Raw genomic sequence first — 17,821 nt, 5'->3', positions numbered from 1 at the left:
GTGAAATTTTTTTTTAATTTTCTTTCTATTTTGGATTATTTATTGCCTCCTGTCTAAAAATGCATCTACAATTAAATAAAATAAGATCACATTTTATCTTATATATTCATAATGTCATTGCATGATAACAATTATTTAAGGTTTTATTTATTTTATTTCAAGTTTTTCCACCATTTAAAGCTTTATTTTAATCGTCCTTTCCATCTTTTAGCTTAAAGGCATCTCACAACAGTCTTGGTATAAAACCTCTGTGGTTGTACCTCATCTGAACTTATCGGAAAATAACCTTAAAGCAAGTGCTACAAAAACGACATGAATACATTATTGCACATCGACTGTAATCAACTTTGACCTTGTACGACTTTCATATAAACAAGTATTTGAGCTCTCTAGTAAGTCACGACATGGTAACTCTCCTGCATGTGGCATCCGTGCATGCTTCTAAATAAATCAGTATTCATGTTACACTGTCATCCACTGGCTCAAGGACCATTAAGAAGCCGGATCAAATTCAGCCTCACATGATGCTCTCGGTGCACCGGAGCTCCGGGGAGACTCTCGGGGTGAGGTTACAGCTAAAACTGCCGATGTCAAGCAATATTTCCGCTGCTTGTACATTTTTTCCCTTCACAAACAGAAAATCCATCTTGTTCACTTTCCACCGGTCCGGAGTGTCCGGTGAACGGACTGAACGTCTCCTCCTCTCTTGACAAACAACAACAACAACAACACGTCCGGAGCTTCGCTAGCTTCCATCTATCTGTGAAATCACAGTGAATGAATCATCCCGTCAGGACCGGCGGGTCACACCACCACTCAGTAAACACACATTATCTCTCAGCATCTCCTTCAGGCGTTATTCTGCACAGATGATTCTGAAAGTGTTTCTTTAGCCGACCCCGTGGCTCTCGCTGGTCTTTTTTATCTTTTGTTATCGAGTCCGCCGGCATCAGCGCCTTCATTCCTCATCCGCCGCCACAAACTCTGCAGCGGGTCTCTTGATGCTACCGATGCCCCCTTGATCATTCCCTTTTCCATTTTTAACTCGTCTTTCCCAATCGTAGCTGCCTTCACCCTTCAGTCTCTTTCAAACCTCACATTATGCTTCTCTATAATCAGGCGGACAGTGAGCAGTGAAGCCGCCTGCTCCGGCTCAACTTGAAGACTTAAAGTGCAAATCCACTTTTGAGGCCGTCACTCATGCACGAGTGCAGAGGAAACGTGGAATGATTGACGGAGAGACAAAAGTACTTTTACAAATCTTGAAGCTGAAAATAAACCTCAACATTTTTATATATTTCACTATCGTTTCTTGTTTTATTCCTTAAGTCACTGGAAAAGTGAGGCCCGTGGGCTACTTGCAACCTTTTTATTGTATTAATCGGGTCCTTATAAAATCAGAATAAAACCCAAATGTTTACACAAAACTGCTCATGTATAAACGTTTCACAAGGCTCAGTAACATGTTAAATTGTGGTTGTATTTATTATGGCTAACTAGTTCTTTTATTTTTATTTTTAACTTAATAATCCTTTTCTTTCTTCCGTACAATAGTCCTTTCCTTTTATTATCCACAAAATAAATTAAGCATAACCATGTTTCATTGTTTCAAATTATATTTACATGTTTTCTATATAGTTCTCTTATGATTTAGCTTTGAATAAAATATGTTTAAAGTTAAATATTATTAAATATTTTTAATTTTCCTTTATAATATTTGGTCTTTTTTTATTTTACTGACGCATTATTTCCAATCATATTCCTTTTATTTGTTCTATCCCTTCATCATTCGGACCCTCAGGTCACCACTAATTTAACTGCTTCTAAGTATAGAATGACATTCATCTGCTGATCTTGATCAAACTAAAGAGGAAGAAAAATGAATTTGCTGAGTAAATATGAGAAAGTCAATCTGCGTCGGTGCAAAGACGCACCTGTTTGTGTAAGTAAATGTCAGACTTGTTGACAGCGGGGTCTTTCCATAATAAGCGCAGAGCTTTGTATGATGGAAAACCTTTCAGGGACAAGATTTCTAAAAGGGCGCTCCTGAAAAGGAGGCATTGGATTTTGTTGAGTGGAAGATTCTAGTGCAGCTTCTCACGGATGGCTGATGTCTTCACCTGTCAGCGAGCGTCAGCCCTCGCTGGATCATGTAGCGTCTCAGTGAGATGTTTCCCTGAACATCAACCGTCTCAACAAAAATTTTGATTTGAAGGCAACACGAGCGGATTAGAGAAAGTTCTAAACTCATTTTACTAGAAAGCAGCTTCACAGGGACATAGTTATTCAGTAAAATACATGTTTATCTTTGTCATTAATTACATTTACTTAGTTACTTTAACTTGTATACTGCGAAATTGTGGAAAAAATGTAGACTAGTGAGTTTTTCTGTTTGTTTATATATCAATCTCATCCTGTCAGCTGTTTGGGAGAAAAGCAACTCATTATTTCTACTATTTTCTTTTTCAATGGACAACATTTTTATTTGCTAATTGATGTTGGTGTTGATGTCTTTGCTGATGTCTAATGTGTATGTTCCTAATATTATTGATGTTTATGCTCAATGTTAATTGTTTTGCTTTATTACTTTTTTGTGTGTTTTTCTCTGTTGGTCATAATGTTGTTAGAGTCTGTGCCTTCTTTTAAATTAATTAAAATAGACTGGCTTTTATGTGATTTTTTATCTATTAACTCTTAAAAACATTTAAGGGTTTTCATTAATTGTTTTTCTTTTAATGCGTTTGACCTGAATATTCTTAATATCTTATTTTATGCAAATTAAATTTATATTGTTTAAATATTGTGCTTCTTTGAACATACAATTGTTATTTTTAAATGACTGATGTTTGTTTCTATGTAAACCACCACTTGACACTCATTGTCTTGAACCTGTTCTATAAATACAATTATTATTATAATTTTATTAAATGACCATTGAGCTCATTGTAGCTTTTTTTTCAAAATAAACAACTATTTAATAACCAAGGTTTGTGCATCATCTCAAATTAACTATACAATGATAATGAACATTAAAAGCAATACAATGAAATGGAAGCTATTCCACTTTTGTTTCATAAAATAACCGTCTGTCTAAAAGCGTCATATCTTCTCTAATTCAGTCTGTTTTTAGCCTTCAAAGCAGCAGACGTCTCGCTCGCCTGAATATCTGGAAACAGACGTTTGGCCTAGAATAGCCGTTATTTAGAGCCTCTGAAATAGAAAGATTCCTTTCAAGAATTCATTAAACAATGCTGACTGACTGTCAAGCACTTCTAACGCTGGCATCTGCTCTCCTGTTTCCTCCCACAGCTCCATCCATCACCTGCTCCTCTCTCCAGCACCAAAGGAAACTATATTTGACGGAGCCACGTTTTCACACTTCAATCTGCGGCGCACCGAACCTTCCACGGTGTGTTTGCCACCTGAAAACAACTTTGTACCGTTACAGGCACAGCTCACAACCCCTGAAAAAAAATTGTCTCCGCGTCGTCTCGTCACCTGCTCGAGGGAAATTCTGTCACATTTTAGTCGGATGCAAATGTTTCGTGACGAGGTGAAGTTAAGGTCGATCCTCGAAACTTATTCTCACTTCTGTGTCTGCAGACACATGACGAGAGTCGCATCCTTGCATAATGTCTCTTTAGAATGGAGAGCAGAGGAGCTCGGCACGGATCAAAAGTAATGAGACAACTTAACCTTTCTAAACTTTGTTGAATAAACTTGTCCGTGTGATAAAATGTGAATTAGCAGCGACTGAAGAGCGAAGCAGGTGAAGTGATGTTGGAAAGGTAATCTGTGATTCTACAGAACTCATAACCCTTGTTCTAAATGTGTGGTGAAATATGTAGACGAAGAGATGAGATTGTGAAGGATTGTCGATTTACATTTTACTCTGTCTAGAATGAGAGATGGGGGGGGGGGGAGATGAGTCATATCCACAGTTGTGGTGGGTTTTAAGATGAATTATGCGGTATAAACATTTGAATTAAGTTTGAATCTAGATCATTAAGTGTTGAAGAGAGCTCCGGAACATTTCATTTTTAATCATCTGAACGAGGTTATCAAACTCAATCATACAAGAGGCAAAAATCTTTTAAAGAGTCCACGTCACGGGCCGAATAAAATGTATTTATATTATATAATTTATTATTTTCTGGCAGGAATAATTCATCTGAAAGTTCTAAATAAAGATTCATAACAGACAATATATACTGGCAGAAATTATAAACAATTCTTTTCTTCTTTTTTTTGTGTGTTTCTGGGTAGAAAAAAGGTTAATTTGAAGTTACCAGTAGATTTTGTATACATTTGAAATTAGCATCTAAGAATTAAACATTGTACCTTCTGTTGACCTGTGACCTTTATAGATTCCCATGAACATTAACTGCTTTAATTTTGAACCAACCATCAGACGGGCCACATAAAATGACCTGGTCTTGAGTTTGACGCAAGTGATTTAAACCATATTTAGTATTAATCCAGAAGCAAAACCCATTGTGCTAGAGTCGGGTATAAACCTCGAACCTTCCTGATGAGAATCAAATATATATATTTTTTTATTTGTTGGTTCTACACGACTTACGAAAGCAGAGAAACGTGTGCAAAAGAATTACCTGCTTATACTCCCCGATGATAGAGCCGTTCTTCTTAATCTCTAACTCAGATTTATCGAGCTCTCGTCGGCACATCTCCTTCAGCTGTGGACACACAAACATAAAAAGATGCAATTGGAGCGCTGGAGGTCAGGGAGCAAGGACAGGGCTGTGTCGGGGGCCCCTGGAGACCGAGTGGCTGCCATTAAACATAAGGAAGACACGGAAAGGTATTGGCAGGTTTGCGGCTCGGGGCAAAGTCGTGACCTCCACGCGACCTCCACACAGGCGCATAAATCACTCACATCAACACCTTCACACTCAACAAGACAGAGGAAGAAAGATTGAGCATGCGAGGCAGCAGACATGTCATCTGTCCTAAAGAGCTTTTTCATTTTCATTTCATGAAACATAATACAATAGATGTTTTTTTTTTTACTGCATTTTTAAATACATTGTACGGATAAGCTCTTTGTCGTTGTCCACAATGCAACAAAAATGATTTTGTTTTTTAAACGGCAGATAAACTTCAAAATAACCACAGAACTCAATGGGAAACACTTATTAGTCAACACACCTTATTAATGGTGACAACAACAAAACAGTCATCTCCCATGATGCCTTTCTACACACTACTTCATTTAGTGACAGCTGATTGCTAAAACACTGCATTTAAATTCTACATCGATGTTGCTGTGTCAACAGTGATCGACAGCTGTCGTTGGTTGGCTGGGCGGCAAAGCATTATGGAAGCTGTTCAGGTCACTATTACTGATATGGTTGTTGAGTGATGGCACCTCTTCAAAATATGCTGTTAATTTATACCTAGTTAATTGTCTATCTACCTGTTCTTAGTAATAAGTATTCATGTTTAAAAAAAAAGGTTGTAGGTTTTTTCCAAGTGTACAAACTGTGAAAATCTGGATTTCCTTTCCTTTCATTTTTTTTTTAAGTTTATGAAAAACGGCCTTTAACATTTATTTAAATATCAAAAAATGTGAGAAATCACTGTACATTATGAATAAGCTTTCATTTAGACCAAAACAGGAACATAAATCAAGGTGAGAAAAAGCAGAAGATTTGGAGGATGTGGACGTATAGGTGTGGTGATGTGAAAAGATGACAGAGAAAAAGATTGATGGTGACATTATCAGTGACTACGTGACTTTAATGGCGTCTGCTCCACTGGGATTATCACTAAATGGTTGTTTTCTTCCAGAAAAGTCATCAGTGAGTTTTTAAGCTTTCGATCAGAAAATCTTCAGACGCTGATTGTACAACATCCTCACACTCGTCACTCAATCCATTAGCTTGAACAAAATAACACACTGCGTCAGGCTTTATTTAAGTTGCATTGAACTGCGGTTAAATGCAGAAAAAGCATTATGTGCTTTCTTTAAAAAAAAGATTATCGATCGGCATCTTCACCACAACGCAGTAGTCAAGACACCATCTAGTGGCAGAAAATGTGTATGACAAGCAAAAACATGTCTTTCTGTATGGTGAGTCTTAGCTTTTATTGATCATTTAGGCTTTTACTTTATAATATAAAACTTTTAAAATGCCACATATTGTTGCGGAAGAGTGCAACATAGAAAAGTATGTATTACTACATTTTAGAAAGAGTTTAACTTAATAATTTATGTATGTAATGGAATTCATCTTGATCTACATTGTTTGTAACTATTTTGCCATCTTTTAACCAGTGTGCAATTTTTAAATGACAGTTTAAAATAGGTTTAAATGACTTTAGGTAAAGTATTAATCGACGTTTGATAGAATTTCATTTTGGAGCAAAAGCTGTGAAAACAAATCAATGATATCAGTAAATGATTCTAATTAAAAGTCTCAATTTTAAAAACCTAAAAGACTAGTTCTGTGATCATTTTTAAACATGCAGTGCCTTCACTTACCTGTGCCGACTCCTCCTCCAGTCGCCTCTTCTCGTCCTCCGAGTCCACGAGTTTTTGTTTTGTCAGCAGCAATTCTTTATTTAGGGCGTCTGCCTTTTCCTCGGCCTGGAACACACCAGAGAAAACTAACTTCTTGCTGACAAAGTTGTAAAAGGTCACTTTAAACTCGTCCTTCTCAAGGTCACAGAGGAAATCATTAACGCTGACAACGCTGTCCTCTGTTGTGATTGGACATTATTGCTTAGTAAAAAAAAAGGTCTTAGACATCTGTTCAAATCTGTAAATCCACTCAAATGTCTTGTAAAGATACAAGTGACTCACGTTGTCAAGGTCTTTGCGAAGAGCAATCTTGCTGCTGACGAGTTCGTGCGCCAGGTCGTCGTTCTCCTGCTCCAGACGCATGTTGGCTTCTTGTAGGCGACGGTTCTCCCTCTGGAGGACAGGAAATGAAGGATAGGAAGCGAGATGAAGTGGACAGATTGTGCAGGAAAACAGCGAGGAAGACAAGAAAGACACAAGATATATGTCAAGGGCACCACTGACAGATCGGGAGAACAGTGACGGAACATGGAGAAGTGTGATCATGTGAAAGAGGAAGGAAAGTGAAAGGAAGCTACGCTGACAAAGCTTCTGTTGATAAGAACGACTCCCAACATTTTTAAAAAATACAGAAGAGAGTTTAAACGTTAACCACAGAGGAAGAATCTGGTATAATATTTAACTGAAGTTAACCGCAGTAGAAACACTGAGCAGTGATAAAATGAATAAAAACATTTAAATAAATTATAAATTGAACTCAGTTTAAAAACAGAGGTGGAGAATTACATGTTATAAGAGGCTGCCTTGTATATCAGACCTGCAAGTTGTGAGCCACACGCGGCTGTTGACCTGTATTTAGTTAAAAATATCTTACGGTTATTAAATCTTTCGATTTTTATTGTTTAAGGACTTAATTTTTCCTTTTTCTTCTAGTTATTTTGTCCACATATCTTATATTATTCTTTTTTGAAAATGTATAATTCTTTCCCCATATTAGATCTTCCTTGTAACTTAATGTTTTCTTCAGTCAAATAAACCAGGGTATTTGAGCCCCCTTAAAAAAAAAAAGAATATGCCATTGAGAGGAGGAGCATTAGTACAAAAGTAAACTTTAAAATGACTTAAGGAGACAATTTGTAAAAGAAAATAAGAAAGTATAAAGCTGCGAGTAGGGCCATTAAAAAGTGTTGTATTGGAAATAATTTATAAGCTAAATATGTTGTATCATTGTATAATATGATGTAAATCAGAAAAAGAGTGGACTTATCATCATAATCTTATAGAAGCATGAATAAAGCTCACCCGGGCCATACATTCTCTAAGCCTTCATTATTGTAAAACTTCACAGTTGAACTCGTAGTTATCGATTAACAGCTCAGGAAGAGATTCATTTAGAATTAAAATGATTTTCCAGTCTTTGCGGCGAGTGTGATGTCTTGTATAAATGCATCCGGTAGATTTCAAGGATTAACGGCGGTGTAGTGTAAAACACAATATCCTTGAGGTGATGAATGTGCCGCGCCATCGTCGGCCTTTTTGGTGCAGTGTAGTTATTCTTTACAGGAGCTCTGTCAGGTCTCCCGTGGAGAGATTTATTCTCCTCTTGGCCAATACAGTTAAGAAGAGGTGAGCTTGCTTTTTTTTCTTGCGTTTGGGAAACAACGCTGTCGTTTTATGTTACAATTTTATCACAGATTCCTATGTAGTCTGAGCCAGGGGGCGAGAGCGGCAGAAACCTTGACAGAACCAGGCTCATACAGTATGTGAAACGACTACTTCTGTATGTGATGGAAAGATACCGGTTTGTATTTAATTTTTTCTCTCGCCTCCAATAGAGAATGGCTGACTTTGTCAATGTTTTTGTTGTATAGATGAAGACAGTATTTGTAAGAAGATCAGTTTAAAGGATAAAAATAGGAGCCGTCTTAACACTGACCTCATATCTCTCGATGGGAGCCTCCTGCTGCTCCTGCTGCTCCCGGATGGTGTGGTACTCCTTTTCAAACTTCTTCAGCTTCTTCTGACTGATCTGTGAGGAAGAAGGACATAATCAAATGTATATGAGGTTCTGCCACTGTCTCTTTTAAAAGGGGAACATAACAACGTTATTAAAATATAAGGTCAATATCCCACATGAGTGGATAGTGTGGGCGGACTTGTGTGGTCAATGAAGGTTACAGCAGGACAGCTGTACAAGAGGTCGTTCCGTGCTGAAGGTCTGCCATCAAAACCCATTTTTATTCTTTTCAGCGATGACAGAGAGCTAGTTAGGCAGAAGTTCATCCTTTGAGGAGACTGTTAGCTCAGTCAACCTCGGCTTCATTACTGCAGCCGTACCGCTTGTTAGTTGGATGTCGCTGATCGTTAAGTAGTAAAGAAAATCTGTCCAGGGATTAAACCAGTTACAGCGCAGCAAGGTTTCAAACTAAATTACAGCTCTGTAGCTCAAATACTAAGCAAGTATTTAGCCTTTCAAAAGTGACAAGTGCTTCAACACGTCGTGCCTTCTTTTTAGCCCAGGGCTGCTTCTGTAAAGATTTTCAGAATCCGACGTGATCGGTAACACGTTATACTTAAGAGTGAGCCAGAGAAATATTTTATTAATGTATAGCTGGACATCTTAGTCATCACATAGGTTGTAATGTTGGATACATGTGTAATATAAATATGATTGTTTTTACATTACCCATGTAGCTTATTGTATCGTTAAATAAATAGGTTATATGAATTTCAATAATATTTAAACCCAAACTTCAAGTACTAAAGTTGAATATTATAATTTATTCTATCAAGCAGCTATGTTAACAAATGTGACAAACTGTTTTTTCAGGCCTTTGGGTCACCTTGACCCAGAGATAACACAAGGGTTAAATTAAATTTAAAAATAAATAAATAAATACGTAAATATAAATATATGGCAATAGCATTTTTTTTAATTTAAAATGTGTTTTGCCGTTTTGTATACAAACATGTATATTATCCTATTGTATTAAAAAAAAAAAAATTTAAACCAAACTTTTAACAGGAACTAAATTACAAAAAATATTTTAGAAAAACAAATCCAGAGCTTGCTTATAAAAGGGCCAAAATATGTCTAGACAAATATAATTTAGGAAAGAATGTCATGTCCAGCTCCACTTTCTTTGCGATCTTAATATACTGCTGGCCACCTGTCGGTTTAAACCAAAACCAGAAAAATTGGAAAAGCTCATCCATAATGTTGGTACATCCCAAACTTCCTGCCAAAGTCAAACTAGGTCGAACGGTTTGAAACGGATGACTTGCACTGTGTTATCTGTTCTGCAAGGATCAGTGATGTGGTCAAACACTGCCCCCGTGTGGTCTGTTGGAATATTCCCTTAATTATTTGGAGTTATTTTGAATGCTGACCTTCATGCTACATGCCAGCTCCATCAGCTTCTTCGCATTTTCCTCCGAGCGGTACCTCTTTGGAACAGGAACACGAAAGAACTTGAGCGCCCCCTCGAAGTCAGTTTGGATAAGATCATCTTTTGATGTCTAATGGAGGAGAAAAAAAGGATGGTTTGCAAAATAAAATGAATAAAATCCATGTTTTTTATGAACATCTCATGATATAAATGTAGGATGATCGTGTGTGATCGTTTTGTGTTACCTTCAAGAGGGCCAGGGCTACATTGAAGATGACACTAATTCCCTAAAAAAAAAATGTCAAAGTTGTTTTAGGTTTCAAACAAAAGTCGAGCAGAAAGAGTCAGCACTCAAGTTATTTCTCACATGGACTTAAACTTACCTCACACAGTAAAAGGTCGATGATATGGAAGACCATGTAAAGAGGGAACTTGGCTGTGAAGAGAGTGAGGAACCACTGGGAGGCATACATATGAGCCTCCAGACCCACATTCAGGAAATGGTTGTAGAGATCAGGAATGTATTCCTGTCAAAGATTTGAAAAAAATAACGTGTTTTTTTTATTTTTTAGGACGACAACCAGCTGCGAGCAGTGGATGCCAGGATGAACGAAGCAAGAAAACATGCTATTGTGAAATAACTGAGGATCTTTAAAGTTTCTCAAATAGTGACCAAACCTGCATGAGTCGCTCAAGTTGGAAGAACTTGCAATGCAGATCTTCAAAATTCTGCTTGAAGAGGTCCCTGAGCCCGTAATCAAACATGATCTTGACCAAAACACTGAAGGCCTGCTCCTCTGGCATCTGCAGAAGAAAAACATTTTAAAGTTCTTCGGATACATTTCCATGAAAACTCTTGCCAAACTGTAATGTTGCTCTAGGTGGCATCTTCTGTTTGACCCATTCACACTCACATTTTAAGAGAACAAATAATTTATATCCTTAAAACATAATTCCTCCAGGATTAACTTTTATATTTTAATGACCCATTATGATTAAAACTATTTAATGGAGGCATCAGAGAATTATGAAAAGCTAACACTCGCTCTAGTAGAAGAACTCACATTTCCCTGATTCTTAAAACTCTTCACTGGCTGCCAGTTTCTTTCAGGATCAACTTTAAAATTCTGGTTCTTACTATCAAAGCTATTAATGGTCAGACTCCTCCTTACATCAGTGATCTAATCCAGCCTTACACCCCAGCTCGGAATCTGAGGTCTGAGGATCAGAATCTACTATGTTTCCTGAACATGCTTCCAGACCAGAGGAGAGAAATCCATCCAGGCTGTGTTTCATTAATTCTACTGACTCCTTCAAGAAACATCTTTGTTTGTTCAGGCTTTTCCCTGATTTTCTGGGACTGTTTGTCTTATGATTCTTGGCCTTTTAAAGCATATATTTTAATTGTGTATTGTTTTTGATCGTTACTTTGTGATCCTGGTCTAGAAAGGCACTTCACAAATAACCTTTACCTACTTTCTTGCTAAACAAAGATTCCAAAAAGGACTTTTAAGCCACGGAGAATGTCAGATGCTGTTAACAATAAACACTCCATCTTAGCGCCAGAGGTTGTTTAAATAGTTGATGAAAAAAGATTTCAGCTGGACCCCACTGTCACAAGAGCTCACGTCACTTCCAACTAAAACAAAACAGTCCTCCCCTGGGCGGCAGGTTGTTTGAAAAGCTGATCACAAAGATTCTGCTGGACACCAGTGGTATGAAACTCACGTGCAGCAGCAGCACGGCGGCCAAGAAAGATTGTCCCTGGCAGTAGCCGATCTCCTCGTCGTACACAGAGTAGGCCTGAGGAAGAGAAAAACATCCAGAGTTGTTAGCAACGGGGCTCACTTGGTCCATATATATGTAGCTTTTAATATCATAATTAAAAACACAAGAGCTGCTAAGGATTTACTAAAGAGCTTTTATAATTTAACAGGCTGTTCTGTTCACAAATACTGAGTATGATGGTAATGCTTTGTTCTTTGAAAATCATAATAAGAAACTGTATTTGTTGATGAGAAAATGTTTTGTCTAAAAACTGTTAACAACTGGTCCATTGATTCCCATCACGGCTGAAGAACGTCAAGTACCTCGTGAAGCTTCCAGGCAGAGACACTGAGCGACTCAAGATCCCCTTTGTTGACAAATGAATACTCCCGAGTTTTCAAGATGTTCTGCAGTTCCACTGTGTTGACAGCGGGGGAGCCAGAAATGTACATTTATGTACATTTTCCAAGTGGTTAAAGTTGCAGTGGTAAAGATTGTTTTATGGTAACATGACCACTCAAGGATTCTTGGGTTGAGTCGCCCAGTTACGTGGTGAAGAGAGTTGTTAAAATAATAATCTAAGTTCTAATGCCACATCTTTTCAAAACCAAACATTACGTTTAAAAATGTTAAATCAATACAGAAATAAAATTTTAAAAAAGTGTAAAGGTTATATAGTGCTGCTTTAATACAAATAATTCAAACTTATTAATTGATGCATTTGTATCTGCAAAATATAGTATCTTTTTGTTGATTAACTTTTTTACACATCAACGATTTTACTTGGTAAAATAATTTTTTTTAATTTGATTTAGTCTGGATTTCACAACAATTTTAACAATATTTATTGAGATTAAATGAGATCAATTACTTGAATGTCATCGCACAGCAGCGTTTTTACATCACATTTTTACGAGTCTGCATGACATACATGACAACCACATTCAGAACAAACTTAACAAGGTATCCCACTGCGCTACATCAACAAGCTTTTTGGGACAAAACAAATGAATTGGAATCAATAACATAAACAGCTGATTCTCTGTGAAACCATCAGGAGAACAAGCTAAAACAGCGCAACGTATAAAATTGACAAAACATTTATTCCTAGGATGTATGAACGTGTGAAATAAGACATTTTAACAGTAATACACTTAGTTGATAGAGTTCCCTTTGATTCCATTTGTCAAACTACTGTCCATCATGGATGATGACAGTCATCCTCTGAACACTGTCATCAGTGAACAGAGAAGCAGATGGAGTGAACGAATGCTCCTCCTCAGATGCAACACTAATAGACTCAGGGATCCATCCACCCATCTAAAATTTCCCTAAACAAGAATTTCACTGTCACCGAATGTGTCACGGTCACAGGACTGAAGTTTTAGAGTGACGTTGTATTTTTATTTCCATCATTTAAAATCAGAGTCCGAATCAAATCCAAACTAATTGATTAAAAACCGTTTGAATCGAAATCGAATGGATTGAGGCGCGGAGCAATGATATCCCGCCATGAATGGAGGTTCGGAAGAGGAAAGATAAAAAGGAAAAACATGTGGAACAAAATGACTGTTCGTGGCCCACTGAGCTACAAATTCAAACGATAAGTCAAGTCGGTCAAAGTGTGGATCAATCCACAAACGGAGAGAGGGGGGGGGGGCTCCATGAATTAGTAAAGAGCACCTGAGGACGTGCTTATCAGGGAGGAAATAGAAAGCCTCACTTTTGTTACACATATTATTTGGAAGGAGTGAAAAGAAACGATTGTACACACGCGACATAATAAGCATCTTGTGAGGCTTTCTGAAGCAGAAAACCTGGTTAGCGTGCGTTCGATTAGAGTCCATGTTTTTCTGTCGTAGACTCATTGAACCGCCCAGATCGAGAGTGGCAGTTCAGTTAATTAAAGAGTTTTCCCTCCTGCTCCGACAACTCCGGTGTGGATCCACAAGTCATCAGGCTGACTGTTAAACAAGTCATTTACACAGTAATTACCCTCCATTTCCAGGGAAAACGGGATTCAATTTCACATGCTAATGACTATTTTTTCCTGGCAGCTCACGCAAAATACCAGATATAAAATGAGACAGTGATGAATCCAAACTTAAGTATCATTTTCCGTTAATTGTACTTTATTAATTGACACTAAAACACACATATTCTTTAATTGTAAATGAATCGTAAAGCTACTAGAAAACTAAGCGCCTCTCCTCTCAGCATCCCATCAGAGCAGGTCAGCCTCCTCTACCTTCTTGACTGTTCTCCCCAGTCACCTGTCCACACCACGTCCATGAAGCTCACTGTTGTCCTGCTCATCCCCATTACTGACAGCCTTTGTCCAACATGTCTTCTGTCTGTCCCCTACATTAGTCCAAACCGGCTGAGTCCATCCTCTCCAAACTTCACATGAGCTGACCCTCTGATAAACACATTTGTTGTTTAAACTTGTGAACAAAATAAAGAATAGATGTATTACTAAGGAACTATGATTGCAATAATAGTAACATAATTAATATTTGTCGATAATCTTCTGCTTCAAACACTGCTTTTTGTGCATATGGCCTGAACTGAATGTGGTCACTTTATAACCTTTCCACCTGATGTATATAACAAAACATGCATAAAAAGTGAAATACTATAAAATCAAACAGTTGTTTTTATGTTTTTGTCATATTATTGAATTTTCTTTTACTCAAAGTGCGGCCAGTGGGCCAAATAAAGCTATTTCACTGTATCTATTTGGCATGCATTGGGTCAAAGTAAATCTATAAAACATATCATGTAAAAATATGGGTGTTTTTTTCATTACTTACATGCTTTTAAATAATAGTGTCAAAAATGAAATAACAATATATAAAATTGTATCTTATTTTTCAAAATATAATGGAAATATTAGGTCCCACGGATTCCCACATGTGGGCCACATCCCTTGTTTCTTTGTCTTGTTGGCCCCTCAGAGCAATCACAAGATTTGACAAGGCCCCTGAGTTAAATTAAATACAAACCACAGTCCGTTGCGTCTGATTTTCTGACACTAAAATATGATTTAGTGACAGATTTAATCATTAAAACTGCTTGATGATTTTTCTTTAAAAAAAAAAAATAATAATTGTATGGTAATGTTTAAACCAAATTTCAACTGTACCTTGCAAATCTTATAAAGAGAGTCTTGACCGTCTCCCCCAGTGTCTTTGAAATAGTCGTGAGCTGGGAATGTTCTGTTGATGTCCCTGGTGATGGCGCTGTCCTGAGGTGACTCCTGGAAGAAAGAAGGGTTTGATTAGAGTACAGAATAGAATCAAATGCTTTTTAAAATATATAAAAGTAAGACATGAACAAAAATCTGTTTTAGTACATAAGGTTATTGAACATCGCAGTCAAAAATATATCAAATTATTGTTCATTTGCAACTTAAAGTTGGAATGGTGATTGAAAATCTAACAAAGTTAAAAAAAAAATGTGTTGTGTTTTTGCAGCGAGTTGGCGACATCAACGTCAGCGTGTTGGCAGTTCATGTCCTCTGATTGGATAGCACCGAGACCAGTCACATGGAGCTGAAACTTTGATTTAGCTTAATTTCGCTGTTTGTTTGAACACAATGGCTGAAGAGCTTGACCTGGTCGCGGATATACTTGCAAAGACATTTTCAAGAAGATGGACTATTCAAGAAAAGCTGGGCATGCTTCAGTGTCTGTGTGGCTGCAGCGCGATGTGGTGTGTGTGTGTGTGTGTGTGTGTGTGTGTGTGTGTGTGTGTGTGTGTGTGTGTGTGTGTGTGTGTGTGTGTGTGTGTGTGTGTGTGTGTGTGTCGCTGCAGTTTAATGAGACTTGGATTTTGTTTCCTAACTAGAGACATTTATTCTGGTTGATTTCATCGATTCTCATTCTCGGGCGTCAGAGATGCTGCTGACGCTTTGGTCTGGGCTGTTGTGCGTCGATCATTGATATATTCGAGACTCTCAACGTGACGTAGCTGCTGATTAAATTCTAGCTGTTGTTTTTCCTTTGTGTGTTGTTGTGTTACTAAGTTTCGATGCAGAGCCTGTGAGTTGTGGCCATGGAAACCACACAGACTGTAATCGGAGTGATTTTTGATATAATGCACTGATGTTGTGCTCATTTGAACTTAAAGTAGTTATTGAGAGGTGGATTCATTCAAACGTGCGGGCCAATAGAGGTTAGGTTTTTCTCATTTTTACTAGTTGTTTTTTGGGTAAACTCTAATAGCGTCTTGAGATGTTAAGAGTCACATGCAATATGACTATTATTTTCAAAATAAAACACAGCCAGGGCAGAAATAATTAACACAACAGAAATTAAACCATTTATTTTATTTTACTGTGTATTCTGGTTCCGAAAACTTTAGGACCGGTACCTGGAGGTACCAGGGCATACATATACACACCAGCATAGAGGTTTTTGGGCAAATGAATAAATAATCATAATAGGATGCTCATCTAATCACAATATACCCAATGTTTCCTGAATCAGTTTGCAGTTCTGATGAAACTAATAATCACGTGCCAGAACGACAAACGTATAGTTAAACCGTCCTGGGGGCCACTCACATTCTGGGGGTTCCCCCTTCACTGCGATGACAAAGCTAACAGAGTGTAATAAATTGGTTAAAAAAAAACGTGCTTAGTTTTTCCAGAGATGAATGGCCGTCAATTATTGACCATCAAAGTATTCAGCTTCTCAGGAACTCAAACTTGTTGTGCGACAAACAAGAAAATGTATCTTGTTTATCCATTTTATTTTGGTGTAAAGAAAAAAAAAGGACATTCATTTTGCCTTTTCAGCAGAATTGTGTTTTGGCCGCCCTTTGAAGCCTGATGCTGGGAACCTGCTCTCACACGATCGGTGGATAATGAGATGGTCGGCAGGAGCAGAGAAGGGATGCCATTCAAGGAAAGATAACACTGTGCCAAACTCGTGCTGAATAAACAAACGGGCTCAGCGACGCAATAATTGTAGGGAGCAGAATAAATAACCAGCAATCATATTCTCACTCCGGAGAGCTAATGGGTTTCCAATGGATTTTTTTCTATTTTCATTTCTTTCCCCAAGCATGTTGTTGTTGATTTTAACCTGCTTTTCCTTCTCTTTTCATCACAAGCTCCGCAGTCACTTCCATAGAGGAAGAACAAAGAACAAAAATAATGTACGCACAAGAAGAAACACAGGAAGAACGAATGGCTACAGCTGAGCTAATGGGGATGAATGGAGGCATTCCTGCCGCCCTGACCACCCACCAGTCGTACAATGACTGGAGGTTCCTTGTGTGTGACGGAGGCTGATAGACGTTTAAGTTCAAGTATTTCTGATCACCTGCTGAAATCCACGTTGGATTTCGAGCAATGTTGCAATCACAACGGTCGGCGCCTTAAATAATAACCCGAACTTTAAGTAACCCGACAATAAATTCCGATATGTTCCCGACTGATGGGTGTGAAATTGGTTCCATAAAAGCAGAGAATTCATTGATATAATCTACACGCCAATTGAAATGGAAATGAGCCACAGGGTCACAGATTTAAAGATTTCTGAACAGCCTTTGTTTGGGTCGTCTCCTTCTCGACAACATTGTGTTGCATCACCCGAGTCACGATGTTGCTTACAGAAGCATTCGAACACACTTATTCTGTTCCTCGAGTTTCAGCACATGGTTGAGAAATAAGACAAATATTCGGAATGTATTAGTAGGAAAACTGTGAGGGGCTGGGCTATTGATTTTTGGGCGAAACTGACCAGATTCCAAACAAAGACTTGTTGACTACAAACTCAATGTTTCATCTAAAAAGAAAAAAACGTATATAATGTTCAGGTATGTCTGACTCTGAAATAATAATAATAATAAGTGTTAGCCTCAATGAGAAAGGTCAAAGGTAAGGGGGATAATGTTAGGAACACTTTTTCAGCACCAAAATAATAATTGTAACCGTGTTTATAACAATCATGATGACATGCATTTTCTTGATCAGTTGGGTTGTTGCTATAATAATACTACATTTAGCATGTGTGAGTTTATGATTTTTATCTTTGCTATTCATAAACAGAGGCTTTGTGTGTGAAGATACTTCAGTTTAAAGACACTGAAGTTTCTTCAAACACAAGTTTTT

The 17,821-nt window shown here is 37.6% G+C and overlaps 1 protein-coding gene across 4 annotated transcripts in view; it reads right to left on the bottom strand.

Moving 5' to 3' along the window:
- Nucleotides 1–17,821, bottom strand: part of rabgap1 (RAB GTPase activating protein 1) — a 59,306-nt gene that overhangs the window by 6,412 nt on the left and 35,073 nt on the right. For all 4 annotated transcript variants that reach the window (XM_087791298.1, XM_087791301.1, XM_087791300.1 and 1 more), the window contains 10 exons: nucleotides 14,846–14,959; nucleotides 11,662–11,736; nucleotides 10,612–10,737; nucleotides 10,317–10,460; nucleotides 10,179–10,220; nucleotides 9,935–10,063; nucleotides 8,481–8,573; nucleotides 6,827–6,937; nucleotides 6,506–6,610; nucleotides 4,614–4,697 (listed from right to left, as the gene is read on the bottom strand). In XM_087791298.1, coding sequence (XP_087647424.1) covers nucleotides 4,614–4,697; nucleotides 6,506–6,610; nucleotides 6,827–6,937; nucleotides 8,481–8,573; nucleotides 9,935–10,063; nucleotides 10,179–10,220; nucleotides 10,317–10,460; nucleotides 10,612–10,737; nucleotides 11,662–11,736; nucleotides 14,846–14,959 — 1,023 coding nt within the window. The remainder of the gene's footprint in view (nucleotides 1–4,613; nucleotides 4,698–6,505; nucleotides 6,611–6,826; nucleotides 6,938–8,480; nucleotides 8,574–9,934; nucleotides 10,064–10,178; nucleotides 10,221–10,316; nucleotides 10,461–10,611; nucleotides 10,738–11,661; nucleotides 11,737–14,845; nucleotides 14,960–17,821) is intronic.

This window comes from Callionymus lyra, chromosome 5, assembly GCF_982586985.1.
Source record: "Callionymus lyra chromosome 5, fCalLyr1.hap1.1, whole genome shotgun sequence".
NCBI classification, from domain to species: domain Eukaryota; kingdom Metazoa; phylum Chordata; class Actinopteri; order Syngnathiformes; family Callionymidae; genus Callionymus; species Callionymus lyra.
Note: the sequence above shows the minus strand (reverse complement) of the source record. Positions and strands in the feature narration are given on the sequence as shown.